Here is a 19,515-nt window from a genome sequence, read left to right on the forward strand (position 1 = left end):
ATAATACATTATTTAAGTTAAGGTGACTGTCCACTGTCATGTTTCTCTTGATCGTTTCCATCATTCACTCACTAATTCTTTGCCTTTATTTCCACAATGAGTGTCATGTTATTATCAGTTCAGAAAGGCAGACAGACCAGGTACATGTACATTTATTTTGTTGTAAAAAAACACATCTTTGAGAATTATATACACTGATGAGTCAGAAACAAACCATTCATTACACACAACCCAATATCACATATATTTCCCCTCAGTTACATAAGTCTACTATTCCAAACTGATGTCATAAATAGCCATCACTATTCTAAAGCTCTGGGACTGTACTAGACCAAATACCAATTCTATCCCTTTCAAATGGATTTGAAAAATCCTCAATGTTACTCAGTGTTCATTACAGCTAATGAGGATCAACAGAGATATACAGTGTGCATAATACCTACACTCTTAGAAAAAAGGATTCCAGAAAGGTTCTTTACGGAGGGATAGGGTTCTACCAAGAACTCTCTTGATCAGAAGAACCCTTTTTGGAAGACAATGGTTCTTTGATGATTCTTTGGAAGGCAAAACGGATTCTTTGGAAAGCAAGAAGCGTTCTACATAGAACCATATATAATATTTCCCAGCATGCTCTATTGCGGGAAGATTTTCAGAATAGTTTGTTTTACTGTAATATCTGTGTTTTTGCATATACATTGAATGGTTGATTAATTGTATGCTACACAAAGATAATATCTAAACTAATCCAATCTGTTTGTAATTGGATTTATTGCACCCGTTACTGAGATAGTTGTTCCAGTTTAAATGATTGCCGTTGTCTCAGTATTCAATCTTTCCTACCCTGCAGTCATTCTGAATGCAGGTTGGGGGTGATTAACAATTCCCCTTGTTGGATATCCTAACACTGGCTGGATTTAGGAATTACACATCACTTTGCAAGCCAGCATAATGTGACTATCAGGCCTTAAGTGGCCTGTAAACCAGGAGATTCCTAACACCAATGTGTTATGGCATAACTAGGCCCTCAGACAAAGGCCTTATGATACATGCAATGCATTGTCATAAATAATTACATTTTAAAGGCTAATAAGGCTGGTGGAACCGTTCAGAGTGTCCTAAGAAGAACCCTCCAAAGATAAAAGGTTTCTCGGTAGAACCCTTCATGGCAGTTCTGTGAAAAACCTTTAGATGTTAGTAGTTCTTGGTAGAACCCTACATAGAGGGTTCTAGGTACAACCATAGAGAGGGAGTTATTTGAAGAACCCTACGTAGTGGGTTATAGATAGAACCCTCTGCAAATGGTTGTACCCAGCACCAAAAAGGGTTGCCCCATGGTTACAAACCAAAAACACCTGCATGGCTCTACTTAGCACTTATTTTCTAAAGAGTGTAGGTAAAACAAACATGTAGTGCTGATATTATCTGATAAAAAATAACATCCCCTGAAATGTCTCCCAGATATGAAGTCATACCTTGTTGTGAGCCTGAGATATTGGTAATACAGGTCAACTGTTAGATTGCTGCTGCATTCTGTACTCATCATGTCGAACAGACTGACAGGTGGACTGCTGACTATAACAGACAACAAGCACATCAGTAATACTCTACAGTGTAATATTCTCCCTGGAGTTTCATAAAAGAGAAGTCTAATTGAGGTACTAATTCTACAGGTCACTTCCTTTCAGGTTCAAACTCAGTCTGTGTGATTGACAGGAGAGATGATTAGAGGGGCAGAGTTTTTACCACCATCATTGAGCAAAGGGCTGAAGTACGGATATAGTTTCTCAGTGAAGGTGTAGCCAGTGAAAGAGTAGATATGAGACCTGGCCTCCACATCATAAAAGGAGACCTGACCCTCCTCATAATCCAGAAACACCCCCACCTTCTGGGGCTTCTCTCTAAGGGGGAGGGGGGTAAAGATGGGGGCACAAGCTGCGTACTTACTTCTATCGGTCAGGATCACAGCCCAGCATCCACTATCAGGGGACAGTGTGATATTTCCTTTCCTGTTTATAGACTCTCTGGCCACTCCTAAACTCCATCCAGTCTTCCCTGTAACAGACACCTCGTAGTAAAATCTCCCTGAGGAGAAGCCCTCCTTTCCCAAGACAATAAGGGCAGAATCAAACCTCTTTAGGTTATTAGGGAGATTCTGTCGTGTGTCTCCATATTTTACTTCTTTCCGATCCTCAGACAGGATGAGTTCACTTTGTGCTGTATCAGGGTCCAGAGACACATCCACTGCATACTGCTGAATCCTCTTCAGTTTGATTTCAGGCAGCTTCTCAATCTCTTTATTCAGTGTCTCCCCCAACTGACACACCGCTCTCCTCAAACTCATCACACAGAGATCACTGTGAACACTGACCTCAGACCAGTCCTTGGTGAGTGGAGGGGTGCATAAGGATGGAAAGCTCTGGACTAGATGGAGGTGATCCTCAGTGTGTGAGACCTGCTCCAGGTCAGTGCTTCTCCTCTTTAGCTCAGTGATTTCCTGCTCCAGCTCTTGAATGTGTTCTTCAGCCTGCCTCTCTGCTGCTTTCTGCTTCTTCTCAATCATCTCAATGAGATCAGCCTGGTTCTTTTCAATGGAGAGCATCAGAACAGTGAAGACCTGAGCACTGTCTGTGATCTCTCTCTCTGAGTTTCTCTTGCTGAGCTCTACTGAGTGTTTGATCTCCTGAACCTTCTCCAGTTTCTCCTGGATTTGCTGTTGCACTTTTGCCTGTGTTTTTTCCAATTTACCCTTCCTCTCTCCAAACTCTTCCTCTAGAGGGACAGTATGGTGAGTCTCGTGGTCTGATTTTATGCACAAGACACAAACACACATCTGGTCATTCCTACAGAACAACTCCAGGAGTCTTTTGTGTGTCTTGCAAATTCTGTCTTCCAGGTTCTCAACAGGGTTGATCAGCTTGTGTCTCCTTAAGGCTGTGACTCTCTGATGAGGCTCCAGGTGAGTCTCACAGTAAGAGGTCAGACACACCAGGCAGGACTTCAGGGCCTTGAGCTTCGTCTCAGTGCAGACATCACAGGACACTTCTCCAGGTTTGACAGGGCATTGGTCTGGGCTGCTGGTAGCTTTCCTTTTAACTGACTTCCTGAACTCAGCAGCCATCTCAGAAATTAAAGCATTAACAAAGAGAGCAGGTCTTTTATCAAATGTATTTGTACACATGGGGCACTGGCACAGGTCATTGGTATCCCAGTACTTCCTGATACAGGCCATGCAGAAGTTGTGTCCACATTGAATAGAGACTGGCTCAGTGAACACATCCAGACAGATGGAGCACAGGAACTGCTCTTTAGACAGGACATTGATGGAGGATGTCATATCTAGACAGAGAAAACGTTAAACTAATGTTTTATCTTGGAAAAATTGGTTCCACAAATGTTATTTGCAGAGGGATATGGTTCTACCAAGAACTGTTGTGATCAGAAGAACCCTTTTTGGAAGAAAACGGTTCTTTGTAAATCAAAGGGTTCTACCTGGAATGTGTAACATCCTAAGAACTGTTTTTTGGAAGAAAGGTTTTTTTGATGATTCTTTGGAAGGCAAGAAGGGTTCAACAGAATCATACATAATATTTTACAGCATGATCTATATGCTCTAGGTTTTCAGAATTTGTTGTTTTACTGTACTAATGTATCTGTGTTTATGTATGTACGTTGATACATTTTATGCAACACAAAGATAAATAACATACAGTTTTCTAAACTAATCCATTCTGTTAGTTACTGGATTTATCACACATGTTACTGAAATGGTTGTTCCAGTTTAGATGATTGAGGTAGTCTCTCTATTCATTCTTTCCTACCCTGCAGTCATTCTGAATGCAGGTTGTGGGTGATTAGCAATTCCACTTGTTGGATATCCTAATTCTGGCTGGATTCCAATATGAATTACACATCACTTTGCAAGGCCTGTAAACCAGGATATTTCGAACACCACTGTGTTAGGGTATAGCTAGGGCCTCAAAGAAAGACATTATTATATATGTTATGTCTTGTATTGGCTCCCGAGTGGCGCAGTGGTCTAAGGCACAGCATTTCAGTGTTAGAGGTGTAACTACAGACACCCTGGGTCGAATCCAGGCTGTATCACAACCGGCCTAGATTGGGAATCCCATAGGGCGACTCACAATTGGCTCAGCGTTGTCCGGGTTTTGCCAGTGTAGGCCGTCATTGTAAATAAGAATCTGTTCTTAACTGAATTGCCAAGTTAAATAAAGGTTCAATCATTAAAACAATAAAATTCAACTACATTTTAAAGGCTAATAAGGCTAGTGGGTTCTAATCGTTCAGAGGGTTTTAGTCGTAACCCTCCAAAGATAAAAAGGTTCACGGTAGAAGCCTTCATAGACAGTTCAAGCAAGAACCTTTAGCTGATAATTCTTTGGGGGTACAACCCTTCCTAGAGGGTTCTAGGTAGAACCATATACAGGCAGTTAACTTATGGGTACAAGCCAAAGAACCCTGTATGGTTCTACTTAGCACCTTTTTTTCTAAGAGTGTATAATCAGTTGTAGTTTTAGCTTTAGAGTTTCCAACATTGCGTTATGGGCGGATACGAGCCAATCTTGATACAATGTGTTACCATATAGCATTGAAAATAGTCCCCTGACCAAATGATAAAGAGTTGAAACATACCGTTGAAAAAGAAAAAGGATTTGCACACAGTAAACACGATAAAGTAACAGAGTTAGTAAACACACTAAAGCTTACCCACAATTTGTCTGTCCATGTTAATCTCTCCACTCACCTGCATGTGTTTGTGGATAATATCTCTGTCCTTTCTGTGAGAAAGATATAGATATATCTGAAGAGCTGAGGAAAGTTTGGTACTGTACACAATACACTGTGTACTTCACTTTCATTTCAGCTTAGTGACAGTGCAATGCTCCTCCCCATCCACATTTCTTCCCCATCCACTGTTCCTCATGGAAGTTAACCCATTACATTGCTGAACTCTCAGATGCCAGTTCTCCATTGTCTGTAGAGTATGAATTGTTAGTGTGTGTGTGTATGTATGTATGTGTGTGTGTATATATGTATATATATATATATATATATACACACACACACACACACACACACACACACACACACACACACACACACACACACACACACACACACACACACACACACACACACACACAAAAGTTTGGACACACCTACTTATTCAAAGGTTTTTCTTTATTTTTACTATTTTCTACATTGTAGAGTTTGAAGGTCGGCCTTGAAATACATCCACAGGTACACCTCCAATTGACTCAAATGATGTCAATTAGCCTATCAGAAGCTTATAAAGCCGTGACATCATTTTCTTGAATTTTCCAAGCTGTTTAAAGGCACAGTCAATTTAGTGAATGTAAACTTCTGACCCACTGGAATTGTGATACAGTGAAATAATCTGTCTGTAAACAATTGTTGTAAAAATTACTTGTGTCATACACAAAGTAGAAGTTCGAACCGACTTGCCAAAACTATAGTTTGTTAACAAGAAATTTGTGGAGTGGTTGAAAAACGAGTTTTAATGACTCCAACCTAAGTGTATGTAAACTCAACTTCAACTGTATCTGATGAAAAATCATCATAACATACCATGTTATGATCCTGAGATATTTGGTAATACTGGTAGCCTATGTTACATAGCTGCTGCATTCTGTACTCATCATGTCTAACAGAAAATAAACTACAGTGAATTATTCTCCCTGATGTTTGAAACCACTCTAAATGAATTTAGCTATTTATTTTACAGGTCACTTACTTTCACGTTCAAACTAAGTCTGTGTGATTGACAGGAGAAATTTTAATTTATAATTTTTTAAATTTTACCTTTAACCAGGCAAGTCAGTTAAGAACAAATTTTATTTTCAATGCCTAGATTGAGTTAACTGCCTGTTCAGGGGCAGAACGACAGATTTGTACCTTGTCAGCTCGGGGTTTGAACTTGCAACCTTCCGGCTACTTGTCCAACGCTCTAACCACTAGGCTACCCTGCCACACCACGATCAGAGGGGCAGAGTTTTTACCATCATGATTAACACCAGGGTTGAAGCATGGATATAGTTTATCAGTAAAGATATAGCCAGTGAAGGAGTAGATATGAGACCTGGCCTCCACATCATAAACGGAAACCTGACCCTCCTCATAATCCACAAACACCCCCACCTTCTGGAGCTTCTCTCTTAGGGAGGATCACTGCCCAGTGTCCATTATCAGGGCTCAATGTTATTGTCCCCTCTCTGTTGCCCGACACTGTAGAGACTCCTAAATTCCACTCAGTCTTCCCTGTAACAGTTACCTCATAGGAGAATCTCCCTGAGGAGTAGCCCTCCTTTCCCAAGACATTAACGGCAGAATCAAACCTCTTTGGGTTGTCAGGGGAGATTCTGTCGTGTGTTTCTATCTTCTACTTCTTTCCGATCCTCAGACAGGATGAGTTCACTTTGTGCTGTATCAGGGTCCAGAGACACATCCACTGCATACTGCTGAATCCTCTTCAGTTTGATTTCAGGCAGCTTCTCAATCTCTTTATTCAGTGTCTCCCCCAACTGACACAGCGCTCTCCTCAAACTCATCACACAGAGATCACTGTGAACACTGATCTCAGACCAGTCCTTGGTGAGTGGAGGACTGCACAGGGATGGGAAGCCCTGGAGGAAATAAAGATGGTCCACGTCAGTGCTTCTCCTCTTTAGCTCAGTGATTTCTTGCTCCAGCTCTTTAATGAGTTCTTCAGCCTGCCTCTCTGCTGCTTCCTGCTTCTTCTCAATCACCTCAATGAGATCAGCCTGGTTCTTTTCAATGGAGCGCATCAGAACAGTGAAGACCTGAGCACTGTCTGTGATCTCTCTCTCTGTCTGAGTTTTTTTTGATGAGCTCTACTGAGTGTTTGATGTTCTGAACCTTCTCCAGTTTCTCCTGGATTTTCTGATGCACTTCTGTCTCTGTCTTTCCTAATTTACCCTTCCTCTTTCCAAACTCTTCCTCTAGAGGGACAGTATGGTGAGTCTCGTGGTCTGTTTTCATGCACAAGACACAAACACACATCTGGTCATTCCTACAGAAGAACTCCAGGAGTCTCTCGTGCATCTTGCACATCCTGTCTTCTAGGTTCTCCACAGGGTCGATCAGCTTGTGTCTCTAAGGCTCCATGTGAGTCTCATAGTAAGAGGTCAGACACACCAGGCAGGACTTCAGGGCCTTGAGCTTCGTCTCAGTGCAGACATCACAGGACACTTCTCCAGGTTTGACAGGGCATTGGTCTGGGCTGCTGGTAGCTTTCACTTCAACTAAATTCCTGAACTGAGCAGCCATCTCAACAATGAATGTATTGACGCGAAGCTCTGGTCTCGTGTGTAACATATGCGTACATATTGGACACTGGCACAGGTCAATGGTTTTCCAGTATCCGCTGATACAGGACCTGCTGAAGTTGTGTCCACATGAAGTTGTGACCGGCTCAGTGAATACATCCAGACAGATAGAACACAGGAACTGCTCTTTAGACGTGGGATTGGAGGTAGCCATATGTGGACAAGAATCAGTCAGCTTAGCTGTAGTTTTAGCATTAGAGTTGCCATCATTGCGTTATTGGCAGATATTAGCCAATCTTGATACATGGCGTTACCAAATAACATAGGAAATAATCCTATTACAAAAGGATAAAAAGTTTAGCATACAATAAACACGGTAAAGTTCATCTTCAACTTAACTATCAATGTTCATCTCTACTCACCTTTATGTGTTTGTGGTCATTTATTATCTTTGTCCTTTCTGTGAGATAGTAGACTCAGTGTGTACGTATTTAAGAGATATTTATGAATAACCTGAGTGTGGTACCGTACGCAATACACTGTATACAGTACTTTAGTTTAATTTCTGCAAAGAATGTTGAAATGCTTCTCCCCATCCAATACAGCTATGCACCTTGTTCTTCCTGGAGCAGTTAAGCCAGGACCACTGTTTTCCCACTTGGACAGATTTTGACGGGAGTGAAACCTCTCTTCGGCTCTCTCTCTCTGGGAATACTCATCTATTGCGTCAATAGGATTTCTGTACATAATTTTGAGTTAAATCATGTTGTTATGTGTCTTGTGTACCAATCCGTCACCTCAAAGGAAGTCCCTTCAGAAAATGAGTTGTTTAAGTCAAATGATCAAAAACAGTTGTAAATATCACAGAGTGGGCCTTTAACTCTGTTATGTGAATACTAATGTGTGTGTATGCGTATGTGTTTGTCTATCCCACAGCCACCATTGTACTGAATGAGCTGAACTGGACAGACGCATTAGAGGCAGTGTTTAGGAAGAACAAGGAAGAGGATCCTACTCTACTGTGGCAGGTGTTTGGCAGCGCCACCGGATTGGCTCGCTACTTCCCAGGTGAGTAGCCAGCCAGCCAATCGGCTTACGCCCTCAGCCCATGACCTTAAAGTGGCTATTGATGGAGACGTAATGCGCTGGGCCACTTTGTCACGTTGTATTTACTCAGCACTCACACACACTGAAAAAATACACAAAGAGAGAGAAAGTTCACTCATTCTCACACACACTCACTCACTCACTCACTCACTCAAACACTCAAACACACACACACACACACACAATAGAGCACTCTCTCACACACACGCGGAGGTTGGGAAAACATTGAGTCACGGCGATCCCTGTGTTTGTCACCAAGGCCTGGGTAGCTATGGGCTTGTGACACAGGGACGGGGACGGGGACAAGGACACGGGGACAGCCATCAATAGCCTCCTTATGCCCTACCTCTGACATGACCGACCTGAAAAGCACTTTGTGAACATTGTTCATGTTTTTTTTAAATATACAGTACCAGTCAAAAGTTTGGACACCTACTCATTCAAGAGTTTTTTATTTATTTATTTATTTACTATTGTCTACATTGTAGAATAATAGTGAAGACATCAAAACTATGAAATAGCACATGGAATCATGTTGTAACCAAAAAAGTGTTAAACAAATCAAATAAAAAAGCCAGTCTTTGCCTTGAGAGTTTTGCACACTCTTGGCATTCTCTCAACCAGCTTCATAAGGAATGCTTTTCCAACCATCTTGAAGGAGCTCCCACATATGCTGACCACTTGTTGGCTGTTTTTACTTCACTCTGCAGTCCAACTCATCCCAAACCTTCTCAATTGAGTTGAGGTTGGGTGATTGTGGAGGCCAGGTCATCTGATGCAGCACTCCATCACTCTCCTTGGTCAAATATCCCTCATCGTCCTGTTGCCTGTTGGAAAACAAAAGATTGTCCCACCAAGCGCAAACTAGATGGGAAGGCATATCACTGCAGAATGCTGTGGTAGTCATGCTGGTTAAGTGTGCCTTGAATTCTAAATAAATCACAGACAGTGTCACCAGCAAAGCACCCCCACACAATCTCACATCCTCCTCTATGCTTCACTGTGGGAACCGCACATGCAGAGATCAATCAATCAAATGTATTTATAAAGCCCTTTTTACTTCAGCTGGTGTCACAAAGTGCTATACAGAAACCAGCCTAAAACCCCAAACAGCAAGCAATGCAGATGTAGAAGCACGATGGCTAGGAAATACTCCCTAGAAAGGCAGGAATCCAGGAAGAAACCTAGAGAGGAACCAGGCTCTGAGGGGTGGCCAGTCCTCTTCTGGCTGTGCCGGGTGGAGATTATAACAGAACATGGCCAAGATGTTCAAATGTTCATAGATGACCAGCAGGGTCAAGTAACAATAATCACAGTGGTTGTCGAGGGTGCAACAGGTCAGCACCTCAGGAGTAAATGTCAGTTGGCTTTTCATAGCCAATCATTCAGAGGATCTCTACCACTCCTGCTGTCTCTAGAGAGTTGAAAACAGCAGGTCTGGGACAGGTAGCACGTCCGGTGAACCGGTCAGGGTTCCATAGCCGCAAGCAGAGCAATTGAAACTGGAGCAGCAGCACAGCCAGGTGGACTGGGGACAGCAAGGAGTCATCAGGCCAGGTAGTCCTGAGGCATGGTCCTAGGGCTCAGGTCCACCGAGTGAGAGAGAGAAAGAAAGACAAAAAGAAAGAAGGAAAGAGAATTAGAGAATGCATACTTAAATTCACACAGGACACCGAATAAGACAGGAGAAATACTCCAGATATAACAGACTGACCCTAGCCCCCCGACGCATAAATACTGGAGGCTGAGACAGGAGGGGTCAGGAGACACTGTGGCCCCACCCGACGATACCCCCGGACAGGGTCAAACTGGCAGGATATAAACCCACCCACTTTGCCAAAGCAAAGCCCCCACGCCACTAGAGGGATATCCTCAACCAGCAACTTACCATCCTGAGACAAGGCCGAGTATAGCCCACAAAGATCTCCGCCACGGCACAACCCAAAGGGGGGCGCCAACCCGGACAGAAAGATCACGTCAGTGACTCAAACCACTCAAGTGACGCACCCCTCCTCGGGACGGCATGGAAGAGCACCAGTAAGCCAGTGACTCAGCCCCTGTAATAGGGTTAGAGGCAGAGAATCCCATTGGAGAGAGGGGAACCGGCCAGGCAGAGACAACAAGGGCGGTTCGTTGCTCCAGTGCCTTTCCGTTCACCTTCCCACTCCTGGGCCAGACTACACTCAATCATAGGACCTACTGAAGAGATGTTTCTTCAATAAAGACTAAAAGGTTGAGACCGATTCTGGTTCACTCACATGGGTAGGCAGACCATTCCATAAAAATGGAGCTCTATAGAAAAAAGCCCTGCCTCCAGCTGTTTGCTTAGAAATTCTAGGGACAGTTAAGGTGTCCTGCGTCTTGTGACCGTAGCGTACGTGTAGGTATGTATGGCAGGACCAAATTGGAAAGGTAGGTAGGAGCAAGCCCATGTAATGCTTTGTAGGTTAGCAGTAGAACCTTGAAATCAGACCTGGCCTTAATAAGGAAGCCAGTGTAGAGAGGCTAGCACTGGAGTAATATGATAAAATATTTTGGTTCTAGTCAAGATTCTAGCAGCCGTGTTTAGCACTAACTGAAATAAGATCTTAACCAGGCTACAACTTGTCCGTGTAGACCAATGTGGGTTTCCAATCTCTCCAAAAGAATGTGGTGATCGATGGTATCAAAAGCAGCACTAAGGTCTAGGAGCACGAGGACAGATGCAGAGCCTTGGTCTGACGCCATTAAAAGGTAATTTACCACCTTCACGAGTGCAGTCTCAGTGCTATGGTGGGGTCTACAACTAGACTGAAGCGTTTCGTATACATTGTTCGTCTTCATGAAGGCAGTGAGTTGCTGCGCAACAGCTTTTCCAAGCTTGTTGAGAGGAATGGGAGATTTGATACAGGCCGTTCACCTACTCTGCGTCTCACAAAGACACGGCGGTTGGAACCAAAAATCTCAAATTTGGACTCCTCAGACCAAAGGACACATTTCCACCGGGCTAATGTCCATTGCTTGTGTTTCTTGGCCCAAGCAAGTCTCTTCTTATTATTGGTGTCCTTTAGTAGTGGTTTCTTTGCAACAATCTGACCATGAAGGCCTGATTCATGCAGTCTCCTCTGAACAGTTGATGTTGAGATGTGTCTGTTACTTGAACTCTGTGAAGGATTTATTTGGGCTGCAATATGAGGTGCAGTTACCTCTAATGAACTTATCCTCTGCAGCAGAAGTAACTCTGGGTCTTCCTTACCTGTGGCGTTCCTTATCAGAGCCAGTTTCATGACATTTTCCACATTGACTGACCTTCATATCTTAAATGAATGATGGCCTATCACTTCTCTTTGCTCATTTGAGCTGTTCTTGCTTGCCATAATATGAACTTGGTCTTTTACCAAATAAGGCTATCTTCTCTATACCACCCCTACCTTGTCACAACACAACTGATTGGCTCAAACACATTAAGAAGGAAAGACATTCCACAAATTAACTTTTAACTGTTAATTGAAATGCATTCCAGGTGACTACCTCATGAAGATGGTTGAGAGAATGCCAAGAGTGTGCAAAGCTGTCATCAAGGCAAACGGTGGCTACTTTGAAGAATATAAAATCTAAAATATATTTTGATTTGTTTAGCACTTTTTTGGTTACTACATGTGTTATTTAATAGTGCTGATGTCTTCACTATTATTGTACTTTGTAGAAAATAGTACAAATAAAGAAAAACTCTTGAATGAGTAGGTGTGTCCAAACTTTTGACTGGTACTGTATTTCAGATTTGTTGAATATAATAACATCAGCTGAAACAGTATTAAGTGTGTGCTAAAAAAATCTATTCACTCTTTATGGTAGTAAGTTAAACTGGGATTTAAGTTGAGAAAAAAGAAGAAACCTACACACTGCTCTTGCTAGTATCACTGCAGTTATTAAGCTTTATGTGTCAGCCTTAAGGCCTTCTTTAGAGCTTTTGTGAGTGTTTTTCATTTGCACCCTTATGTAGACATTGCTCCACCCACATCCGTTCAATGCAGCGAATGGTGTTGAAGTCAAGGAAAATGAAACGTGTTACCAAATATAACAATGTGCATTTCAGAAGCATTCTAATAAAATGTGTACATAGAACCTATTTATCACGTCTGTAAATCCTCATTTATAATAAAAGTGAGTTGAATATAAAATGCAGTGTTTAAAGTCAAACTGTTATGATGTATGTAACATTCAGCTGGTGAGTAGTCTCTGTCTGGACTCAAATGAAGCATTATGCTTTTACTGTGAAGGGTGTTCTCTTTTCAAATGCACTTTAAATAAAGCTTGATTTGATTTAAATTGTCTTTGTTCCCAGCATCCCCTTGGATGGACTCGCGAAAAACGCCCAATAAGATTGACCTCTACGATGTCCGGCGGCGGCCGTGGTGAGAGGAGACATTGATGCCTGTATATAGCTCTACCTGTCTCGTTTGTCTCCTCGTTCTCCAACTCTCCTAGTGTTTCTCAGAACCAACATTACCTGCCCTGCTTGAACCTAGCTTTTTGGTCCCCATATTAAACACTGTTTGAGAAACACACACAAATGTGTACACACACACACACACACACACACAACGATGCATAACCCTGTTACTTTACAATTGACATTTAAAAGTCAGCCTGCTTTTGCCAATGTTTTTTTCTGTTGGTCTATTTGGTGGAATCAATAGACACGAGGTAAACGTCTCACGTGGTTTTTCACCACTGTATTTATTTGCTTGTTTGTTTACCAGGTACATCCAGGGGGCAGCGTCTCCTAAGGACATGCTGATCCTAGTGGATGCGTGAGTGACTCTCTTTTTGTCATTCATATTTACAGTCACAATCCATTTCATGACCAGTCATAAAAACAAGTTCTGACTCCCCCACCCACCACCACCACCAGCCTGTAATGAGCTTAGAGCTGCATCAGCACTCTCATGACTTGGAAAGACTGAGGAAATAGAATACGTCATGAACTATAGCGAAACCATCATTTGTTTTGCTGTGAATGTACACTACCATTCAAAAGTTTGGGGTCACTTAGAAATGTAGTTGTTTTTGAAAGAAAAGCCATTTTTTTGTCCATTAAATTAACATCAAATTGATCAGAAATGCAATGTAGACCATGTTAATGTTGTAAAAAAATATATGTTTTGATTTTTAAAAAATGGAATATCTACATAGGCATACAGAGGCCCATTATCAGCGACCATCACTCCTGTGTTCCAACGGCACGTTGTGTTAGCTAATCCAAGTTTATCATTTGAAAAGGCTGAATGATCATTAGAAAACTCTTTTGCAATTATTTTAGCTCAGCTGAAAACTGTTGTGCTGATTAAAGATGCAATAAAACTGTCCTTCTTTAGACTTGTTGAGTATATGAAGCATCAGCATTTGTGGGTTTGTTTACAGGCTCAAAATGGCCAGAAACAAAGAACTTTCTTCTGAAACTCGTCAGTCCTATTCTTGTTCTGACAAATGAAGGCTATTCCATGAGAGAAATTGCCAAGAAACGAAAGATCTCGTACAACGCTGTGTACTACTCCCTTCACAGAACAGTGCAAACTGGATCCAACCAGAATAGAAAGAGGAGTGGGAGGCACCGGTGCACAATTGAGCAAGAGGACAAGTATATTAGATTGTCTACTTTGGGAAACTGATGCCTCACAAGTCCTCATTGGCAGATTCATTAAAAAGTACTTGCAAAACACCAGTCTCAACGTCAACAGTGACGAGGCGACTCCGGGATGCTGGCCTTCTAGTTCTTTCAAAACAGTTTCTAAGTGATCCCAAACGTTTGAACTGTAGTTTCCACCTAAGAATTCTCAACCACAATTACACTTTTGTTTACATGTTTACATTTTAGTCATCTTATTCAAAATGAATTACAGTCAGTGGTTAGTATTACACAGACCTTACACATAGGGTCTAAGACCCTGGTTCGATTCCAGGCTTTGTCATAACCGGCCGTGATTGGGAGTCCCATCGGGCAGCACACAATTGGCCCAGCGTCACCCGGGTTTGGGAAGGCCGTCGTTGTAAATAAGAATTTCTTCTTAACTGACTTGCCTAGTTATATAAAGCTTAAATAAAAAATGTAAAAGAAATGAAACAACATCGGATCAAGCTAATAAGTACACAATTTTCATTGTTTTGGACAAAAATGGGGAAATCCTGTAGGTGTCGTGATGGAGTGCCTACATTTAGGAACTCACTTATTCGTTTTCTTGTAAAACTAAAGTGACTGGTTGTGTAAGTGCTGCTAGTACCTGTAGCCTGCTTTACACACCTGATACAAGGCAATTACAAGAGTCCCTATAAACTCCCACAATTACTCCCTGGGTATATGGCTATTTAATGTAAAGTACAACAGAAATCACTTGGAAACTTGGAAACGTAGAGCAAGACAGCCAGACTACTTTGTCTTAAAGCTGAAAGATGTCACTTTTTGGGGGACCCAACCCAAATTCACATAGTTATTGATCTGTCTTTGTCATTGAAAGCAAGTCTAAGAAGCAGTACATCAACTTCAAAAAGCTGAAAATATAATATTTTGGGTTATGTGAAAGATATTTCACAGCGGTTTAGATGGTATAATGATTCTCTACACTAGACTTGCTTGTTTTGTCACCTAAATAGAAATTAGGCAAACTATTACAATTTTAACAACCAGGAAATGGGGGAGCGATTTCTGCATAGTGCATCTTTAATCAAACCACTATATGCTATTGTATCAACTACACACTAGGCTATCAATGTCATGGTTATCTAGTTAATCAGCAAATCCCTGCTGTATACTGTACATAACATATATAACGGTATCATCTTATTATGTGCTAATGCTAATTGCCTATAGGGAGTTTTTTTGTTGTCATGGAACTAAAACGATTTGTCTATATTAGATGGGTAAAGCCCCTGCCAACGCGACGCACCCTGATTAATCGGCTGTGCCTGGAATGGAAAGGCTGGCACCGCGCCAGCACCTAAATGAGAACAATAAAAAATATATAAGAAAAATCAATTTCGCCCCCCCTTTGCTCTTGACGCTAGGTAGATAATTGGCCTGATTGACAGGCTATTTCAACATCACAGCCGTGCTGCTGCGTCGTGGGGATGCCCGAGCAGAAGGAATATAAAAGAAACAACCCTTCACTCCTCCTTTTTCCATTCTGTGCATTTTGTCTTTACCTGCAACCAATTAAACCATGTATTTATATACAGACCATCTGCTCTCAACTTCTCTCACATCCAATTTCAACTTGAGTGGTGCTATGTTCAAGTGTCGGCCTATATCATTAAATGTCCAACTCTCGGCGCCGCTACGACAACACCAAATGTCAGAGTTAAAGTGACTCACTCTATGCTAATGTTAGCCTTTCATGTAGCGTTAGCGTCGGCTAGACGAGACATGGTGATAGCGCTTTAAGTCCATTGCTGGGTTAGCCTAATGACGCTAGCCACTCCCCCTCACATGTTTATCCTGATAGGCCTATATCTAGAGAGCCTATTAGTGTTAGCTAAAAGCCTAGTAGTCACGCAGCCTGTGGTTGTTTTAATGCCTCTTTGTCTCTGTATGTGTCCCAAATGGCACCCTATTCCCTATTGTGCACTACTTTTGACCAGAGTCCCATACGGCGCTAGTCAAAAGTAGTGCACTGTATGGGGAATAGGGTAGCACACCATTTAGCACACGACTCATGTCTCCCACTTCATCACACTCAATGTTAGTTTTATAGCTTCAGCCGTGGCAAATTTAAAGGGCAATGTCTTTCTGGGCCCCTGAATGCTAACAGGCTAGTTAGTGGTCTTATTGCATATGTAATGACGGCACCACACTTAGGCCTAGTGCTAAATATGAATTACAGTATGGTGGTGTTGGTTAAGTCAGATACATTTGTTGTTTATGTGGTCTGATTCCCTCTTGCTCATTACTCTGCTGCGGATATAGATGTGTTCATCGAAGAGATATTCAATTGAAATTCCTCCACACAAACAAGAGAAATACAACAGACTATTTTAGCTCTTGGCAGAAGGAAGCAATCCAGTTCACGTTAAATCCAGATCAAACAAACACATATTTGTCTGGATAACACAGTCCTAGATGTGTAGCATGGGGTAATAACCTGCTCCTGTGGTACTTAATGCCCTTTCTCTCCTTCCTGTAGGTGTCTGAGTTAATGCTCAAACTGATCCACACCTCCAGACCAGACAATGACTGTTTTTCATGGTTATTTTCCCATTACATTATAGTAATAGGCACGTAATAACACCGTCATAGGTATGTAATAACAGGTTATAACGTCTGTCCGTAGGAGTGGCAGTGTCTCTGGCCTCACCCTCAAGCTAATCCACACCTCTGTCAACGAGATGCTGGAGACCCTGTCTGACGATGACTACGTCAATGTGGTCTATGTGAGTATCCAAGGCAGTTGGCAGAACGTGGTCTTTACACACAGGCTATTTATCGGACAAATGGAATGACTGTGATGTTTACCTGTGATGTTGACCCATTATAATTATAGGACGAATGGAATGACTGTGATGTTTACCCATTATAATTATAGGACGAATGGAATGACTGTGATGTTTACCCATTATAATTATAGGACAAATGGAATGACTGTGATGTTTACCCATTATAATTATAGGACTAATGGAATGACTGTGATGTTTACCCATTATAATTATAGGACAATGGAAATGGAATGACTGTGATGTTTACCATTATAATTATAGGATTGGAATACTGTGATGTTTACATTATAATTATGGAATGAATGACTGTGATGTTTACCCATTATAATTATAGGACTAATGGAATGACTGTGATGTTTACCCATTATAATTATAGGACGAATGGAATGATGTTTACCCATTATAAATGACTGTGACAAAATGGAATGACTGTGATGTTTACCCATTATAATTATAGGACGAATGGAATGACTGTGATGTTTACCCATTATAATTATAGGACTAATGGAATGACTGTGATGTTTACCCATTATAATTATAGGACGAATGGAATGACTGTGATGTTTACCCATTATAATTATAGGACTAATGGAATGACTGTGATGTTTACCCATTATAATTATAGGACTTAATGGAATGACTGTGATGTTTACCCATTATAATTATAGGACGAATGGAATGACTGTGATGTTTACCCATTATAATTATAGGACGAATGGAATGACTGTGATGTTTACCCATTATAATTATAGGGAATGAATGGAATGACTGTGATGAATGACTAATGGAATGACTGGGATGTTTGACCCATTATAATTATAGGACTAATGGAATGACTGTGATGTTTACCCATTATAATTATAGGACGAATGGAATGACTGTGATGTTTACCCATTATAATTATAGGACGAATGGAATGACTGTGATGTTTACCCATTATAATTATAGGACGAATGGAATGACTGTGATGTTTACCCATTATAATTATAGGACGAATGGAATGACTGTGATGTTTACCCATTATAATTATAGGACCTAATGGAATGACTGTGATGTTTACCCATTATAATTATAGGACTAATGGAATGACTGTGATGTTTACCCATTATAATTATATAATGGAATGACTGTGATGTTGACCCATTATAATTATAGGACGAATGGAATGACTGTGATGTTTACCCATTATAATTATAAGACTGTGATGTTGAATGGAATGACTGTGATGTTTACCCATTATAATTATAGGACGAATGGAATGACTGTGATGTTGACCCATTATAATTATAGGACTTAATGGAATGACTGTGATGTTTACCCATTATAATTATAGGACGAATGGAATGACTGTGATGTTTACCCATTATAATTATAGGACTAATGGAATGACTGTGATGTTTACCCATTATAATTATAGGACAAATGGAATGACTGATGTTTACCCATTATAATTATAGGATTAATGGAATGACTGTGATGTTTACCCATTATAATTATAGGACGAATGGAATGACTGTGATGTTGACCCATTATAATTATAGGACTAATGGAATGACTGTGATGTTTACCCATTATAATTATAGGACGAATGGAATGACTGTGATGTTTACCCATTATAATTATAGGACGAATGGAATGACTGTGATGTTTACCCATTATAATTATAGGACGAATGACTGTGATGTTTACCCATTATAAATGACTGGAATGATGTTGTTTACCCATTATAATTATAGGACGAATGGAATGACTGTGATGTTTACCAGTAATTATAGGACAAATTATATGTTAATTATAGGACTAATGAAATGACTGTGATGTTTACCCAATATAATTATAGGACTTAATGGAATGACTGTGATGTTTACCCATTATAATTATAGGACGAACTGTGATGTTTATCCATTATAATTATAGGACAAATGGAATGACTGTGATGTTTACCCATTATAATTATAGGACAAATGGAATGACTGATGTTTACCCATTATAATTATAGGACGAATGGAATGACTGTGATGTTTACCCATTATAATTATAGGACAAATGAATGACTGATGTTTACCCATTATAATTATAGGACGAATGGAATGACTGTGATGTTTACCCATTATAATTATAATAATGGAATGACTGTGATGTTTACATTATATTATAGGACTTAATGGAATGACTGATGTTTACCCATTATAATTATAGGACGAATGACTGTGATGTTTACCCATTATAATTATGACTAATGGAATGTGATGTTTACCCATTATAATTATAGGACGAATGGAATGACTGTGATGTTTACCCATTATAATTATGGGGGTTTACCCGAATGGAATGACTGTGATGTTTACCCATTATAATTATAGGACGAATGGAATGACTGTGATGTTTACCCATTATAATTATGGGGACTAATGGAATGACTGTGATGTTTACCCATTATAATTATAGGACAAATGGAATGACTGTGATGTTTACCCATTATAATTATAGGACGAATGGAATGACTGTGATGTTTACCCATTATAATTATAGGACAAATGGAATGACTGTGATGTTTACCCATTATAATTATAGGACGAATGGAATGACTGTGATGTTTACCCATTATAATTATAGG

At 40.7% G+C, this 19,515-nt stretch overlaps 1 protein-coding gene and 1 pseudogene across 1 annotated transcript in view; one reads left to right on the forward strand and one right to left on the reverse strand.

The window, feature by feature from the left end:
* The window catches only part of LOC135532752 (voltage-dependent calcium channel subunit alpha-2/delta-1-like), a gene marked incomplete at its 3' end in the record, with an annotated part of 46,717 nt that extends 29,882 nt beyond the window's left edge, over window positions 1–16,835 (forward strand). Inside the window, exons 5-8 of the mRNA XM_064960194.1 lie at window positions 8,262–8,393; window positions 12,757–12,826; window positions 13,175–13,225; window positions 16,736–16,835. Of these exons, the coding sequence (XP_064816266.1) occupies window positions 8,262–8,393; window positions 12,757–12,826; window positions 13,175–13,225; window positions 16,736–16,835 (353 nt within the window). The remainder of the gene's footprint in view (window positions 1–8,261; window positions 8,394–12,756; window positions 12,827–13,174; window positions 13,226–16,735) is intronic.
* Window positions 137–7,539, reverse strand: LOC135532750 (uncharacterized; annotated as a pseudogene).
* Window positions 16,836–19,515: the final 2,680 nt, after the last annotated feature.

This window comes from Oncorhynchus masou, unplaced genomic scaffold (genome assembly GCF_036934945.1).
Source record: "Oncorhynchus masou masou isolate Uvic2021 unplaced genomic scaffold, UVic_Omas_1.1 unplaced_scaffold_2007, whole genome shotgun sequence".
NCBI classification, from domain to species: Eukaryota; Metazoa; Chordata; class Actinopteri; order Salmoniformes; family Salmonidae; genus Oncorhynchus; species Oncorhynchus masou.